The sequence below is a fragment of the Gymnogyps californianus genome, chromosome 3 (assembly GCF_018139145.2).
Source record: "Gymnogyps californianus isolate 813 chromosome 3, ASM1813914v2, whole genome shotgun sequence".
Taxonomy (NCBI): domain Eukaryota; kingdom Metazoa; phylum Chordata; class Aves; order Accipitriformes; family Cathartidae; genus Gymnogyps; species Gymnogyps californianus.
This window is the reverse complement of record NC_059473.1, coordinates 13,392,574-13,410,237: the sequence shown is the minus strand read 5'-3', so window position 1 is coordinate 13,410,237 and position 17,664 is coordinate 13,392,574. Positions and strand designations below refer to the sequence as shown.

At 37.8% G+C, this 17,664-nt stretch overlaps 1 protein-coding gene across 1 annotated transcript in view; it reads right to left on the bottom strand.

Moving 5' to 3' along the window:
- MRPS5 (mitochondrial ribosomal protein S5) overlaps positions 1-17,664 on the bottom strand; it is a 73,928-nt gene that overhangs the window by 43,733 nt on the left and 12,531 nt on the right. The window contains exons 4-5 of the mRNA XM_050893045.1: positions 3,235-3,360; positions 2,697-2,930 (exon numbers count right to left, since the gene is read on the bottom strand). Of these exons, the coding sequence (XP_050749002.1) occupies positions 2,697-2,930; positions 3,235-3,360 (360 nt within the window). The remainder of the gene's footprint in view (positions 1-2,696; positions 2,931-3,234; positions 3,361-17,664) is intronic.

Sequence of the window (17,664 nt, the reverse complement as noted above, 5' to 3'; positions counted from 1 at the left end):
TTTACACATAACCTCCAAGATGATTATAAACATGATCATCTCAGCACAATTTAGAGATCTGTTAGTCTACAAGAAGTAGACTTCTAGCTCACAGCAGAGGATATGAATGCCAACAGGCACTCTGTTCCCTCTCTGAAGCCTCTTCAGTTGCAAAGAAACACCGTAAACTTGGAAGAAAAATAATTTTATTTCCAACTGAAAAATACTGTTCTTTCTCTACTCATAGCTAGCACAGTAAGTAAAGGTGTAGTGGAAGAAGATCCCCTTGAAAGAATGAAGCATATACAATCACATTATGTCCCCAATTTTTTTTTTTTTTAATTTATTGGTCAATTTCAACCAAATCTGTCAGATGTTGAAGGCTAACAACATTGACGTTTCTACAAACTTCCTGTACCTGTTTTCATTGGAAAATATGAATGCTGCTGAAGGGAAGCAGCAGCATATGCTCAACCTCCGTTTGTTACTAGAGAATCTAACACCAGAATACTAGGAAGGGCTGAACTGCAGAATCTCAATCAGAACTTATTCTTGCTTAGACACCAGGGAGTCCAGCCAAACCACAGTCTCAGGACAAAAGGATTCATTGGGTTTGGCGGTTTCAGGTCTATTCCTTGTACCGCCTTGACAGTGCTTTGCACACAGCCAATGTCCCAGTTCCCCTGCAAAGTCATTAATTCTCTGAATAAAAAGATGCTGAAAGAACTATGGGGACCTGAAAATCCTCGCAATTTTTAACAGATTAAAAGTAAATTAGTGTATACTAATCAGAAACTGCTTTTCCTCAAGCACGTTTGTAATACAAGCTGACAGTTTCATTTTCCTATTTTGATTGTAGTACCCTTTCTTCTTTTTGGCAGAACTTGACCTGACTACTACAGCCAACTTTAATGCAAGCAATCAACATCAATAGTATCAGCCAAAAGCAAAATCAAGGAAAACACTGGAAGGTAAAATTCATACATGCACAGATGTGGTTTGCAACAGCTGCCACTTCTTTTAGTGGAATAAACTACTTGAAAATATATTTGAATTTAAAAACAACATAGTCTTGTGTTCAAAGTATGGAACTAGAACCATGAAATCTTCTTGACTTTCTCTATATTCCACCACTGACTTATGGGGAATTTGGAACAATTAATTAATTTCTCAAATATTCTATTTTTTGGTTGTAAGATTCAGTGACAGTCTGCCAAGTCCATTGTCACATCACTGCCTTCCATGGAATATTTGCTTTCAAGGTAATAAAATGAAATGCAGGGAAGTAAATATAGGAAATCTTTCATTTGTATACTGCAGTATTATGCTGATATTAAAACAGAATAAATCGCTCTTAAAATTGAAGACAACCAAAAAATACTTGAAGAGATTGGCAGGCAAGCTCTCCTTAAATTCACAAGGTAAATATGACGGAAACAATAGACACAACAGCAACAGAAGCCACAAAATCATCTATTATCAGCTGCAGGAACGGAAAACCTGGGAAGGGAACAGCGAAGTAGTAGATAGCAACAACAGCATGAATTTGTAAAGCAGAAAGCTACAAAAATGCCAGCATAACTTCAATCTACACAAAGGCATTAGATCAGACTGGAAAGACAATGCTCTCACTACCTTATGGCTTGGTTCAAAGCATGTCTGAATTTTTAATTAACATTCAATAGAATGTAACAGAAAATATTCACACAGAGAAAGAAATGAATAAACAAAGCACCAGGCAGACTGGGGAGCAAACGTGACTGCAAGAAGATCAGACAACAATATAATTGTGATTCCATGCATGTAATTTCCCATTTATGTTGACTTGCTGGAACATATGTTCCGAGATCCAAGCTTGCACTGGGAGAACATATTCCCGGACAAAGAGAGCTCTGAAAACATGAACAAGCTTAACACTTAGAATGTCTGCAACAAGCCTGAAACAACAGTGCTAGAAAACATCAACTGTCTTTCTTAGCTCATCTTACTATAAAAGCCTACAGGAAAATGACAATAAACAAATAAGCATCATTAAGTGCTTCACAAGAAAAACTCAGCTGAATATGAGTAACAACTCATTTTCATATTTAATTAGTTCAAAAGGATTAGGCTTCTAAATGTTAAACAAAGCTACTGTACAATTTCTAGTGGTCTGAACAACAGAATTATAAAAACAGTTAAGGTCACCTCTCCACTCTACGTATAGGACCTCCAGTTTCACTATGATATTTAACTAGGCAGTAAATAAATAAAGAACGAACTTCTATTAGCTACATTCAAACTACATCAACTTTAACCATATTTCATTATTTGAACTAGAAAAAAAAAGCCTGATTTATCCCACAGGATCCTTTAAGAAACTATAAAAGAACATGGCTACATTTCATACTCAAGACAATTGATGTTGAACACAGAAAAATCAAGACTCCTACAACAGTCTACAACATAATACAGTACTCCGTAATACAGTATAACATCATACAGTCTATAACATAATACAATAGTCTAACAACTATATTAAACTAAGTAGTGATTTAACAAATTTCACTTGTGTTAACAACTTGTTCCTTGATTTAGCTGCCTTGCTTCATGTATGGGCATACAAGAGAGAAGTACAAAATCGATTTTCAATCACAGGAAAAGTCTGGTTCTCACCTTCTCCGAGCCCCTTATCAGAAAGGCTAAATAAGACTAAGATAGATAATCAGTTTTCTTACCTCCATTAGGACCTGGGTCAGGAGGATCCAGAATGACACCTCCCCAACACTTTCCACTCCATCCTCCCTCTCTCTTAATTTTTATTTTTCTTTTCTTCTCCCATGTATCTCTCTGCTGAACAATTTCAGACTGAATTCTCTCTCGTTCTTCTTTTTTTCGTTGGGTAACTGCCTGGACTCTCCCACTTTGTATCACAGGAGCATTAAGACCAGGCCAGAGGAAACCAGAACGTCCTTAAAAATAACAGAGAAAAATTATGTTTTATGCCAAATTAGGACTGAAACTCTGCACACTGGAAAAATGCAATAAAATGGAAGGTTCTCACATATTTCAAGTGTGTTTTATGATATAGAACTTATATTTAAAAACCAAGAACAACATTAAACAATCATATTAGGATTTTTTTTAATAGACAGAATTATCTCAAGCAGTTCTGACACCACAAAAATTAACAGCAATTTGTCAATTTATAAAATCAAGAAACACTATACACGAAAAGGTCAAGACATGTCTTCAGCCCCTTATTTGTGAATCTACCTTCACCAATCTCCTGGCCTTTATTGAGATCCTTCCTTAGCTTTTTCTTCCTTCTCTTTCCTCTTCCTTTCTTTACTCCCACACCAGTCTCTGCCAAAGCTCCTTTCCATAGCTCATCAGCTGTCGCTGAAATGAAAAAGCTTTCATAAGTAATGTACAAGTACAGCTTATATTGGAAACTGAAGCTGAACAACAAAAAAAATTTTGAAATGTTGACTCTTGCTTGATCTTTGCTGGGATTTAAACTGTAGGATTACTGCCTTGCTAAGAAAGTTATTTCCTACTAAGTGTATATGTATCTGGTGCAGAGATGTGCCTCTACTACTGATGATTGCAATCAGATATGCACACAGCCAGGTGCAGGTTTTTAAAATCGATTTTGAAAATCGATTTAAAGGCAAACATTCCTAACCAGTAAGGTATTAATTCCCAGGTCATTAAAAGAAAATCATCCATTAGTAACTCAGAGCAGCAATACCTGTAAGCACTTATCCAATGACAAATATCAATGACAGTCAACTTTAATTACTCCCAAAAATATCCAAGGGTTAGCCTGCTTTAAAAAGCCACAAAACACAAGAAGTTAACCAACAACATAAATCTGCTGCTGTACTCATGTTCTGACAAAATACAAGGTCCACCTTATTGACTATATAAATGCAAAGGAATGTAAGGAGGAAAGAATGTAAGACACTTTAAACAGCCTCATCACAGAGCTGAGGCTTTGGTCAGGCCTCCTCATTCAGTGGCTGTGTACAGGACATCCACTGTCTTAAGATGTTTCATCCAACATATGAGAGCATGACTTAGGAAGCGCGTATTTAGTAGTTAAGTTCAAACTACTATTTGCCCAGCTGATGGAAATATAGGATATCCTCATAACTTAGACAAAAACAAACTACACCAAAATGAAACTGATGATGTGAAGAAGACATCACTGATGATATTTCATCCTGTTAGTCCAGACAAGAAGGCTATCACCACAGAATACACGAGTCACCATTGTTGTATCTGCAGATTAATGCTATTATGTGTTTCACCCAGGGGCAACATTACTATGGCAGTTTTCTGGTCTTCTCTGATTAGAAACTGATTTTGTTTATTTAAAGTAGACAAAAAAAAAAATCGTAAACACTTAACTAGTGTCGTGGTTTAGGCCCAGCCAGCAACAAAGCACCACATGGCCATTCGCTCACTTCTCCCCCCTCAGTGGGATGGGGAGGAGAAAATACAATGAAAAAGCTTGTGAGTTGAGACAAGGCCAGGGAGGGATCACTCACCAATTATGGTCACAGGCAAAACAGACTTGACTTGGGGAAAAAAAAAAAAAAGAAATCAATTTAATTTGTTACCAATCAGATCAGAGTAGGATAATGAGAAATAGAACCATATCTTAAAAACACACTTTCCCCCCACCCCTCCCTTCTTCCCGGGCTGAGCTTTGCTCCCAGTTCCTCTACGTCCACCCCCCGCCGTGGCGCAGGGGGATGGGAATGGGGGTTGCGGTCAGTTCATCACACGCTGTTTCTGCTGCTCCTTCCTCCTCGGGGGGAGGACTCCTCACACTCTTCCCCTGCTCCAGTGTGGGGTCCCTCTCATGGGTGTCAGCCCTCCACGAGCTTCTCCAATGTGAGTCCTTTCCGTGCACTACAGTTGTCTGCAAACTGCTCCAGCGTGGGCTCTCCCACGGAGTCACAGCCTTCTTCAGGCCCAGCCACCTGCTCTGGCATGGGGTCCTCCATGGGCTGCAGGGGAATCTCTGCTCCACCATTAACCTCCATGGGCTGCAGGGAGACAGCCTGCCATCTCACCACGGGCTGCAGGGGAATCTCTGCTCCAGCGCACCTCCTCCCTCTCCTTCTTCACTGACCTCAGTGTCTGCATGGTTGTTTCTCTCACATCCCACTCCTCTCTCCGCTGCAGGTCTTTTTTTCAGCAGCCTTCTTTCCCTTTCTTAAATATGCTATAACAGAGGCACTACCACCATTGCTGATTGGCTTGGCCTTGGCCAGCAGCTGGTCCAACTTGAAGCTGGGGAAGCTTCTAGCAGCTTCTCACAGGAGCCACTCCTGTAGCTCCTCCCCTGCTACCAAACCCCCCGCCACACAAACCCAACACAACCTGAGGAATTAAAATAACTATGTTCAAATCGCTACAGTTTCCCATCAGCAATTCATGCTTGTTAGATTAACGCACATGAGAGATCTTGTCCCACAGACTGGCAAATGCATTGGAACCAGGGAAGCTCTGCTATGTTGACAACATGGTGAAGGACAGTAGCTATCCAGGATTTCCAGAGGTACCACTAAGTGCCCAGGTTTATTTTTGTATTAAATAAGTTTGTATAAGGTGTCAAGGTGGATCTTCCAAAGCTATGAAGCCCATCTTTTCAGTCAAAAATCCTTTTCAAAGTGGGATGCATAACTGTGATTCTTTTTTGAGAAGTACAATCCTGAATCAAGTAACCAAATCTCAGTACATTGGAAAGCAAGCATACAAGGAAGGACAGACAACACTACAAGTCCAGGAAGCTACAAAATGGTATTCCCTCAAGATGGGCAAGAGCAGAATGGCCTAGAAAGTCACTACATACCCAAATAACATATTGTACGAATAGTACAAGCCAAAATATGTAATACAGACTTCAGCTGTATTACAGACAAGTGGAAATTGTGTATTATAGACAAGTAGCAATGCCCATGGATAACAGCAACGTTTACCACACTTCTTATATGATGTGAGGCAAGAATTGTATTTGCTCCTGGGTAGGCTTTAGTCCCTGTAAAAAAGAAATTTCTATCTGAAATTACACTCTCTTTTCTAGACATTCAAGTGAACCCTAATGTCCAGAGGTTTATGGTTAAAAAAATCCCACAAACAGTAACTGTATCAAATGGCTTGAAACCAGTGTCTGAACTGTCAGCCACTAAAAAGATTTCCAGCTGACTACAACAAACTGATGCATGTAGCCGTGTGCTAAATGAAAAACAAAAAAAAAACTTCAGCTGCACAGAAAAACTTCATTGCTGACTCGGCATGTTACTTTCAATAAAAGCCAAACTGTGATAGGTACTACACTGTCTACAAGTAGTGAATACTACCCTAAGATAACACTGCATTAAAGTTCAGTATAGAAAAAGACTGATGGTAAGTAGGTAATGCACAACGCAGCTTTTCATGTTCTAAAGTGGACTACAGGACTGTTGCACGAGTTGGAAGGTTCACGATCAATCATGTCAAGCTTCTTAGTTTACTCCAAAAACACTGTGTAACTAGCAATTTCTTTTTTAATGATAATCCTGCTATCCTGGAAACATGGAATTACAATAAAGGTATTTGCATTTTTCTTTGCAAGGTTATTTTTAAGCTGGAACAGTTCCCCAGTCTACTGCAGTTTGTGTGGCCTCATAAAGGGTCATAACAGCTACAAAGGAGGCTGCAGAGGGGCAGCAACAACCAGCTGAGAGACAAGAACAGGGAGCTCTTGAGCTGCTAATATGCTCAAAAAACGCCCCAGCACTTCGAGTTGTATTCTAAGTATCTGTATGATAAGATCACTTAATCCCAACAGAGGAAAGTAGCAAAAGTCACAGAGTAAGGAGATTGGTTTTTACCAAAGGAGACCAGTCAATGCCAACAGATCCAGCGAGATGAGGTCAGACTGAGTCAAGTTTTGGCCTCAAGCACCGCACAAATTCTGACAAAATTAGAAACAGATGAAAACATCATATTTGGTACCAAAGTGCAGTTCATCTAATCAATCTATAATAATATCATGTTTGGAAAGCAGCTGAATTTAATGAAACACATTAGAAACCTGCAGGCTACAGAGCTGAGAGTTCTTTATAAGATAGCAGATATCACACTGACTTTAAGACAGCGACAAGAATGGAATATGGAAGGGACAGGCTGCAGTCAAGAAGATTACAATGGTGGGGACATTGCTTATGACAGACAGACAACACAGCAATGAAGAAAATAAAAATGTGACCATAAGAAAGGTCAATCTGACTTGGCAGCAAGGTACCAAGATGATTGGAGAGCACATACATAGGCAGGAGAAATGTCTTGTAGTGGAAGAAATAACCCCAAACAGAAATGAGGATTGCTGTACTGCTTTTCACATTTGTAGAAATGCTCTGAAATGAAGACAATACAGTAGGTATGCAGACTCTTCGTGATTTGTGGCCTTACCTTTATTTTGCCTTTGTAAAATGGGATGCTGCATGCATTCCTCCAAAGCTAAAATAGACACAGTCATAAAAGCCACCACACATTTCTAGTCAGTTACCAAAAAGCACATAGCTACTAACTGAAAAAAATAAAAGAAAATGTGCCATATATAAGATTTTATTTTATGGCCTAGAAAAAGATCCACTACTGAATCTTGCTGAAAGCATGCTTTATGGAAGCCAGTTGCTAACAACTGCTAATAGTAAGTTTGTATGACACCACTCCGTTTTGCTTAATCTACTTAAAAGATGTTTGTAATATTTTGAAAAGGATCTGGTTTTGTGTCTTTTTATATTATCCCTGAATTTCAGGAACCAGACAGCCCTAGTGCTTACTTCAGAGGAAGATGAATATTAGACCACACCTCAGTAACTCACAAGTATTACCAAAAAGACTTGCTGTAAACCATATCAGAAAACAGTATCCTAGGTCCTGATAAACTGAGATTAAAAGCAGGTTTCTTTGCCTCCTGCAAGATGAGTTCCCAGCTTGCTTAGAATATAAGCTACAAAGAAAGACAAATAGCAGTAAGTTGGAAAACTGAAGGGAGTAAAAGGAGAAGAATCAACTTTGTAGAACAGCTAAGTAGGCTCACTTCTTCCACTTACAAGCAATTTCTTCCTTAAGTTTTTTGATGATAAATAGCCTTGTGGCAGCACAGCAGCAGAGATCCAAAGATACTAATATTAATGACATAATAAAAAGACTAATGAACATGTTATAATAAACATGCTTCTTTCAATGTACTGTTGCCCACTAATGCCGTTACATCTATGCATCTGTATTACCTTCAGGAACCTAGTGTGGTCTTTTCAATCACTAACATTCTCTTTCAGGTTTCAGCTTGGAATATATACTTTTATTAGCAAATGAATTCTAAAAAGGTATGATATTTCAACCCCTTTCTGTCTCCAGACACCAATGGTTTTGCCACCATCTCCAAACAAAAACAGGACTTGGAAAAAATACTTCACACACATGAAAGAGCATCTGCAAAGGGAATGTGTTGCTTACATTTTCTATTGCAAATTGCATGATAAATTACACGGTCTAGACTCGCCTGCTTAATGACCACAAGGAGATATTTTTTCTCGGAGGCAGGTCAAAGGCTTAAAAATTAACTCCTCTAGGAACTAAGCTCACAAACCTCACTATACTCAAGTGCAGAGGGCATTTCCTTGACCTTCTTTTCTCTGACAAACACATGCTTACCCATCTACAGAAAAGAGAATGCGCTCTAGTCAGATCATTTATATGGGTTCAAAAGCAGTCAAATTCACAGAACAAAAAGCCACCTAGAGCTATAAATTCAAAAAATTCCATGTCACAAACCACTGAAGGTTGTGAGGTTTTTCTAAGGAAGCATCCCTACATGCTCATTCAATTCTTACTTTCTTCCAATAGCATCAGCTGCTGTTGAAGACATGATGCCCAGTTAGATAGACATTTGGTCTGATGAGGCAAGGTTTTTCTCATGTTCTAGAAGTTCATTTTTAACTTACTCCTCGAAGACACTACTGTAAGGTACAGTTTTCATATTCAGTATCTGTTGATTTTGAAAGACATTTCTGAAAAAAACAGTATGGACTCCATAAGCTCTTAGAAAACACACACATTTCTATCACCTCATGACAACTGGAAGCACTGAGGACTGATTAAGAATAGGCCAAGCATTAAACAGGTATGAAAAGCAAATTATAGGCCTGCCCTCAGAGCTGGTCTCTAGGTATAGCTGAAATAGGATGAGAACAGGGAAAACAATATGTCACTTATTTGTACAACTTCACCTCTTAGAGGTTCCGGTTGTAGAACAAAACGCCTTTGTATAAGATGTTAAAAACAAACCCATACCCACTCTTCTGTTCTCAGACATCATTGTACTTTCAAAAGTCTACTGTTATGGCTAACATTTTAAGGATGTGCACCTCTGGTAAGAACTGTGCAACTGTATATTAGACAGTGAAGAGTCTGTTCACTTCCCAGGCAGTTTATAAACAAATTCTTCACTATGGAGAACTGCATTTCAATATTTGTTCTGAACAGGCAAAGTCTAGAGAGAGAGGTCATTCTGTAAGTGTTCATGAACATTACTATTAAGTCATCCTTCTAAAGCAGGATGTACTGAAAGTCCAGAAAGATAATGAAGTTAATCTTTATAACACTTTGATTATATAGCTACTATATAATATTGGTATTAAGGTGAACACAGTTAATACACTCACTTTTAAATTACACAAGTTCTCAGTGACAACTCCACTGCCAATAGATTGATATCCCATCAAATAAGAATTTTTATCATGGCACTGACATGATGAAACTAATTATCAAGCAGTCTCATCACTGAGGTACAGGCAGAGCTGGATTATTCCAATTAAATTGGGTTTTATGGTATCTCCAAAAAAGACAACTGCAACCCTGTCTCATCAGAGCTAACTACAATAGTCTACAGGAGTTCTAAATATTAGGCTTCCCTCGTAAAATGACAGCTTTCTTCAGAAGCCTGGAAAGCCCAATAGCAGTTAATTTTTTTTTTTTTAAACTCTTGATGGGTTTTAAAAAGCACTGGCTTTTAACCTATACTTCTGTTATTTTTCATAACAGATCACAACAACATTTTGGCATTCTTTCACCAATTTAACCAAAATCAATTATCAACGCTCCAAAGCCAAAGAGAACTATGGTCAGATGCTTCCTCCATTTGTAAAATGGAGGACAGCAATGACTAAAATGCTGTTCAGAAATCTTATCAAAACTCTCAAACTTCTGGCCAAGCTACACATCCAGTAACAGCCACCTTTCAGTAGAACTGACTGATGCATAAACCTGCTAGTTCTGGTGAAGTACACCATTAAATGAATCCTCAGTCACATGCCAGGGTGCTGTATCACTGTAAAATTGAAAGTGCTGTACTTTAAGCTGCATGTTGCTGACAATCTAACTCTGCTAATCACTCTAACATTGTTCTTGTAAGTTATGTACATTTCCATTATGGGAAATAATTAAAATTTACAATTAAATATTTCTTAGGAACCAGTGTTTAAATGCCATCAGTCTACAAAATGTCCCAATAAGATGCCTCTATGTATTAAGTTTGGTACTTTGGGTTCCATTCACAATTTCCATGCTAAACAAGGGCGGTTTTTTATAATTTCATGGCTACTACACAATCACCAGATGCCCAGAGTCAATTACTGAAGAGCAATACAAATATGCCAATTCAGGAAAAAAGTTATTTAGAGAAATTAGAGAGCACAAACAAACACTCTGCACATTGAGCTTGTTTCCAAGTGGCCATCAGAACTCTTCATGCTAAAAGCAATGCTTCTCTTCTGACAGGTTGTGGGCTGCATTTCAACTGTGCATCTCTTGTAAAAATTCTGCAACTGTACATTCAACATGTAGTTGTTCACAGTATTTCAACAACTAAAGTGGCACTGGACATTAACTTGATTCCGCAAGTGCGCCATTCAAGATATTTAAGGATCACTCACCATAGTGAAGATGTACTAAGAGACAGCATAGGCTCCAGTGCTGCAGCACCTAAACAAGAACGATGTTCTCTACCTGTGCACAGTATGCTGTCATGGTGGAGAGTTCTCCATCTGGACTTCTGAAGCACTTTTTCTCCTGCTAGGCACAGTAATCTTGAGAATAGTAAGTATCTCTCTTTAATTTCTGAGACTCTGATCTTAAGCTTTAACTAGATACAAAGACAGCCTGCAAAATTCACGATGACTTGCAATCTTAAGCATGTATGTGGTTTATCTTCCATCAGTTTTCCTCTCTCCTTGTATAGCTATAGCTTCCTGAAGCTTCAATTTTCACTACATAATTAGTCAAAAAACTCAGACTATTTCTGATTATATATGGTTTTATTAGGAAACAAAGCAGCATATAACATAAACAACAAGCTAAGACAAAGGCACTGAAACAATGTTTAAAATTATTCAAAGAATTACCTGAGAACAAAGGAAAAAAAATTAAAACATGACTCCCAAAACACTCAATCCACCCTCCTCACTGGAGCTAAGTTATTAAGTCACTAAATTTGAAGTTACAAAAATATATTGTTGCTTCTACTCTAGTGTAACCTTGTACATTTTAGTGAAATTCAACTCCCCATCTTCAATACTGTACAAGGAGTGAAATACACTAGAATCACAGATTCACAGAAAAATTTACATTATAAGGGACTTCAGGAGGCCTCTGATCTAATCCCACACTTCAAGTAGAGCCAACTTCAAAGCTAAATTCAACTTTAAGATTATGTGAGGATGGCCAGAGACTTGCTCAGTCATATTTTGAATATCTCTAGTAATAAAAATTCCACTACCTCTCTGGACCCCCACCCTGGTCCAGTGTTAGACCACCCTCACAATGAAAAACTTTTTCCTACTGTGTAACCAGAATTTTCCTTGATCTAACTTGTGTTCACTGGCCTTTGCTGTTTGCCTATACACCTCAGAGAGTCTGCCTCTGTCTTCTTTAGAAACAAAATAATTTAGGTTTGAAGAGATGACAGGATTTCATCGACTCCAACAACTAGCTCAAGCAGGGCTACCTCCAACTTGCTCAGAAGCACCTCATGATAGAAAAACTAAGATATCCATTAGCTAAATAAATCTTATTTATGCACCTGAAGAAGCAAATTGGTTTACATCTACAGTCAGGTTGCCAAGAGACCACTTGCACAAAAAATCTAGCCTAGAATTCCTGTAACAGAACTGGAAAGGGAACAAGATTTTCTGAGCTGCCCCACGTAAGTAGAAAAAATTCCTTCCCTTCCATGTTAGGGAAGCAAAAAATAAAAAACAGTGCCTTCGCTCTCAAAATTTCAGAGCCAAGGTGAGAGCAGTAGCCTAAACCTGGGTCTATAATAAACACTTCAATACTGAGGCAACCACTGGTATGACTGCCATAGCAAGACCTTCAGTGGCAACATATGCTAGAATAGCATTTCAGTCTCAAATTCCAGGTTCCCTATTAAGGCATCTATTCCCTAATAAGGCATATAAGCTGCATATACAAGTTGCAGCTTACAGAACAAAACTACAGTACAAAAGCCATCTAAGCTGAAAACTGATAGTAACATGTAAAAAGGCTATTTTCCATGTAAATTAGGCCTACAAAGGCAAAAATCACAATGAAGTAGAAACAAAAAAACCAAGAACCAGTATAAGCTGAAGAGACTTCACATTTTTAATGAACTCACATCCATCAATGAGACTGGAAGAACAAGAGCAACAAGAGTAACTTTCTTTTTTTACTCCTTTGCAAGCACATTATGAAATACTGTATTTCAAATAACTGAGCATAAAGCTTTTTTCTCTATCAGTCAACAACAAACGATCAGGTCATTAAGTGACCCAAAGTCAGAAACAGATTAAAAGATACCTTTGGTATTGATACAAACTAACACTTAGGATTCTTAATTCATGTTAATGCTAAATCTATTTTGATTTACAAGAAAATTCCTTGAAGGAATCAAGGCCATCCGCTAATATGAATTTGCCAGCTGTTTTAAAAATACACACAAAATAATGACTGTAGAATGACTTGTAAATAGTGTTTGTATTTAGCTATCCACAGCCAGCATGGCTGGATAAATGTGTAATATCTCATCAGGTAGTGTGTGTAAGATCATATTCACATTTTAAAGTTTGTGTAAGAGAAATTTGGACCTCAGGCCATTATAGCCTACCTCATGTGACTGCTCAAGTATGGCATGGAAAGAAAAAACTCTTAGTAGTGATAGTTGCCAGCATAATGGGCACTCGATCCAGCAGCTGCCTAAAGCAAGCCAAGGAAGAGTTTGCGAGTGGAGGGAGGTAGATGCAGCTGGCTCAGGACAGCAGAGAGAAGACAAAGGAAGTGATGGTGATCCTTACATCCAAAGAAAAAGATCCTTCAACTTAATTCAGTAGCTAAGACACTTATCTGGAATCTGGAGACCCAAATGCTACTTGATTTGAAGGACTTTAACCTTGGTCTCCCATTTTGTGCAAGAATATATGCGTGTCTGTTTTTTCACAAATTCCATTCCAAAACACCACCCCCAAAAAACCACCCTTCTATTTCCAGCCCCCTCCCCATCAGTACTTAAAGATTCCTAGACAGAGGTTGGCACAGAGCAGGCTACATGACCTATTCTAACCATCTAGGATTTGGCAATGAACTGCAATTTCAATCACTTAGGTCAGGAAAATGAGTGCTCAACTGTATTTTTAAATCTGGGCCTTACAATGCCTTAACTTCTCTCTCCACAGTCTTATAAAATGTGCCTAATAACAAAATCCTTAACTACAAAGCATTTAAGATAAAGGTGCTAGGCAAAAATGTACACAGAGTAGCTGTCTTAAGAGCAAAACCTACAACTCATTTCAGTGGCTGAACATGAATCAAACATGAAACAAATGATTTAGATGTCACTTTCAATTGCACATATTAACATTTAATTTCAAGCACAATACTTACTAGTGGCTGGAGGCATTCTCACAGTTACATGAAATACTTAATTCCAGAACAACAGAAGTGAACCATCCAAAACAAAGATGGAGTCTGACTTTATATCCCTTCATAATCTTCAACTGAACTCATATACTATTCAAAAACTGTCAACTCAGTCCATGCCATCAGTTATTCCTGACAAGCTATGTTTCTAATACAGTATTTTCCTGCTAGTTTTAGAAGTGGAAGTCTTTCATTCTAAGACTTACTCAGCCTGTTTAAAGATACTTATGGAAACTATTTAACTCCTTTAACACGTTGAATCCTCTCCTGCACAATTCAAAAGGGAATATTGTGCAGATGATAATACAAATAGATTTATTTATGAGAGAAAAATGGAACAATGCCATACTAATATTGGATGGATTACTCATAACATGCAAGATTCTAAAGCAGTTTCGTCAAAATCAGCGTGTTCATCCCAAATGAGAACTGCCCTTGCTACTTCCTTTATCTCCAAACTGCAACTGTCTGTCATCACGTGACATCATAGTTTGTTGACTCCCTGTCTAATCCCAATCTGCAAGCAGAAAAGCATGGATCCATAAAAAATGAGATATAGTGCTGAATTACTCTCAAGTTTCTTAAGTGATCATGCTCAAAACATTGTTTTCTTCAACTGCAAAAGAGACCCTTTACATTCTAAATGGAAGTGTATGATGCATATCTGATATTGAGTTCTGCTGAAAGATAATGAGAAGACAAAAAACTCCCCCCCCACCAAGTGATGCCTTAAAAAAAAAGGACTGCTTTAGCAAAATACATGTTCCTCTTTGCAACTCTGCCTCAACCCCCTTAAGATGTCATCTTCTGAGGGTATTATCTGTTAGCTCTATATAGGAACTTAGGAAGTGGCGAAGAATATAAAGCATTCAGTCTAGACAGCCCACTACTAAGTGACTCAAAATTAGTTTGGGTAGCAGGTGGTATCTAACTGCAGAACTGCATGAATCTGGACATTGGAAATGTCTGAGAAAGACAAGGACTACTGCAAGACCATAAAGAGGAACATGAGGCCATGTAAGAGATTAGTACCATGGGACAGATAAAGATGGTTTTAGATAAACCTCACAGACTAAAACTTAGAACAGCACATATCTGAAATGTTTCCACTGAAAACTTAAGCTCATTTCTACTTCTCACTGCTAGCTGGATTTCCACAATAGTGAAAAGAGGAAAAAACCTCATCTACTAACAAACTTTCTGGCTTCTGTTTGGTTTTGCTAAAACAAGGCTGAAGCTCTAGGGGCTACCTGCTTATTCATAGAAGTTTAATAATATAATTAAAAAACGCAAAAGTTCTCATTATGTGGATTGCAGAAAAAAATTAGTTTAGGTGTGTCTGCAAATTTGTTGGCAGCAAAAGATGTCTATAATCGAACTATTATTCCCATAGGATAGCATGGGAAAGTTTTGGGCAACTTCCCCCAAACCACAAAACAAATCTATTGCATTATGATAGTACCACAAAACCTCTGGAGATGGAAATTATTATTCTGAAAGATGCATTCATACACAGACACAGTGAATAACTCCACTTAACTGCAAACCTTGACTACACTTTCACAGTGCACTTGGCATTAGAATTTCATATTTTTTAAAACTGGCAATTTATCAGAATGTCAGCAGGAAATTGTAGACATGGGATTTTCAGGTTAGTCACAATTCAAATCCTGAATAAATCCAGCTACAAACTCAGTCATTAACAGACTAAAAACTTGTTAGCCTAAACAAAGAACCAAAACTGCTGTAAATTATCCTGACGAACATCTGAGAAATTCTATTTTTTTCTTCATAACATCTTATTAAAAACCCGGGACCTTAACTTAGCTAATAGATGCCGTTGTAAATGCTACTATCTTTTGAAGGTTGCTTTTATTATTAAAGCTTTCATTTGCAGCTTTTTTTTTTTTAAATAGTAAGTATTACAAAGCTGGCCTGAGCGACACCAGATAGATATGGAGAACAAGATTTCAGTGAGGTCTGCAAACTAAACATCATTGGCCTGGTTCATTTCCTCAAAACAAAATGAAAACCAGAGGCCAAGCGCCTTCACAAAAGTTACAATGCATAGTAACAAATCAAAACCCAATAAAATAGCTCCCCCCCATTAAGTATAATTAACTGTAAGGCATTTAATATTCACTCTCCTTTTTCTGACTAAAAACAATTAACCAACTATTTTTCAACACACAGGCACCCCTCTTGAAAAGGAAAAAAAAAAAAAAGGCAGTTGTATAATTGGAACTCTTTACATCCTTAATGCTGAAACATCAAAACTCTTCATATGATACTGCTGACAATGACAAGTGGTAACTCAGTAGTTATTTATCTGGAGTGTTCATACTTAAAGAAAAATTCTTTAAAAATTGAAAAAAAAAATCATTTTTTCACTCTGATCCTCAAATTAGGCATGGCAGAAGAAATGAACACTTTAATCCAAAGAAAACTCACATAGGACTACAAAAATTTAATATAAAATGTAATTAAGGAGCAGGCTTTCAGGAACTGATGTTTCCAAGAAAGAACACAAACACAGAGATTTATACTCAGTACAATTGCTTCCAGTATGCAAAGCCTCTAGAGACAAAACATGTTACTCTGAGTATTGCTGGTCTAAATGATTCTCCCTTGATTGTTACAATCTAGTTCTATAACCTCTGAAAAATCGTCATATTCTTTATTCTGTATTCTAACCTAAGACGAAACATCACCTAGCAACAGAGAAATTAAGTTGTTCTTCTCATTTGTTCCCAAGGGTAGCTAATGGAATTAATACTGTGAGTAGGAAAGCATAATTTTTATATAGTCCCAGTACTAAATAGAAGTTCTTCATTCTCACATACACTCGGATACACAACAGATGTTGAGAAAATTATGCTAGCTGGTTTGGATGATTGGGGTCAAAGATAACTCCTATGGCTGGGAGACAGCCAAATTGTTTCAGTATTCATGACACGTCTATGTGCCTCTGCTGCCTTCAGGAATGACAGCCCATATATTTCAACTCAATTCTGTGGCTATCAAATTTAAATGGTCTATATCTCACTTTTTCTTCATCTACAGGTCAGACAAATAAATACTTTTTCCATTAAACATACAGCACTTTTTATCAATGTTTCTCAACAACTGAGGCTTAAGCATCTGTTCAGAAAGTCTGGATTCGTGGGATTTCCCAGTCTGTGTGCCTGAACATAAGAGCATGTAAATGTCCTGAGAGGTAGGGAAAACAGATGTGCCCTATCGTCTCAGACAAAAGTTGGACAGAAACAGGCACAAGAAAGACATTATCTGCAAATACCAGGTCTACTGAGACACACTGAAAAAGGAGGCAAGACTTTTCAGAGGAAGTTATGTATTTTTAAAACATATCTGAAAACCCTGAGGCCCTTCCACATCTCTAAATAAGCATGTGAAATTGTTAAATAAACGGAAACTGAACTGCTTCTCATAGCAGGGAGGGTAGAAAGGGGAAAAGAGGGAGAGACAGAAGCTAAGCCTGGAATAACAAGATCATTTTAAATTATTTCATTACAAACTCACTGAAATATGTCATAGGACAAGAATAAACCCCTGTGTATGTTTTCGTGTCAGAGTTGCAGGAGACAGCTATCTGGGTAAGGATCACAGACTGCCTAGGATAATTGCAATTCTTCCTATTTAAATGAATTCCTTCTATTTAAATGAGTT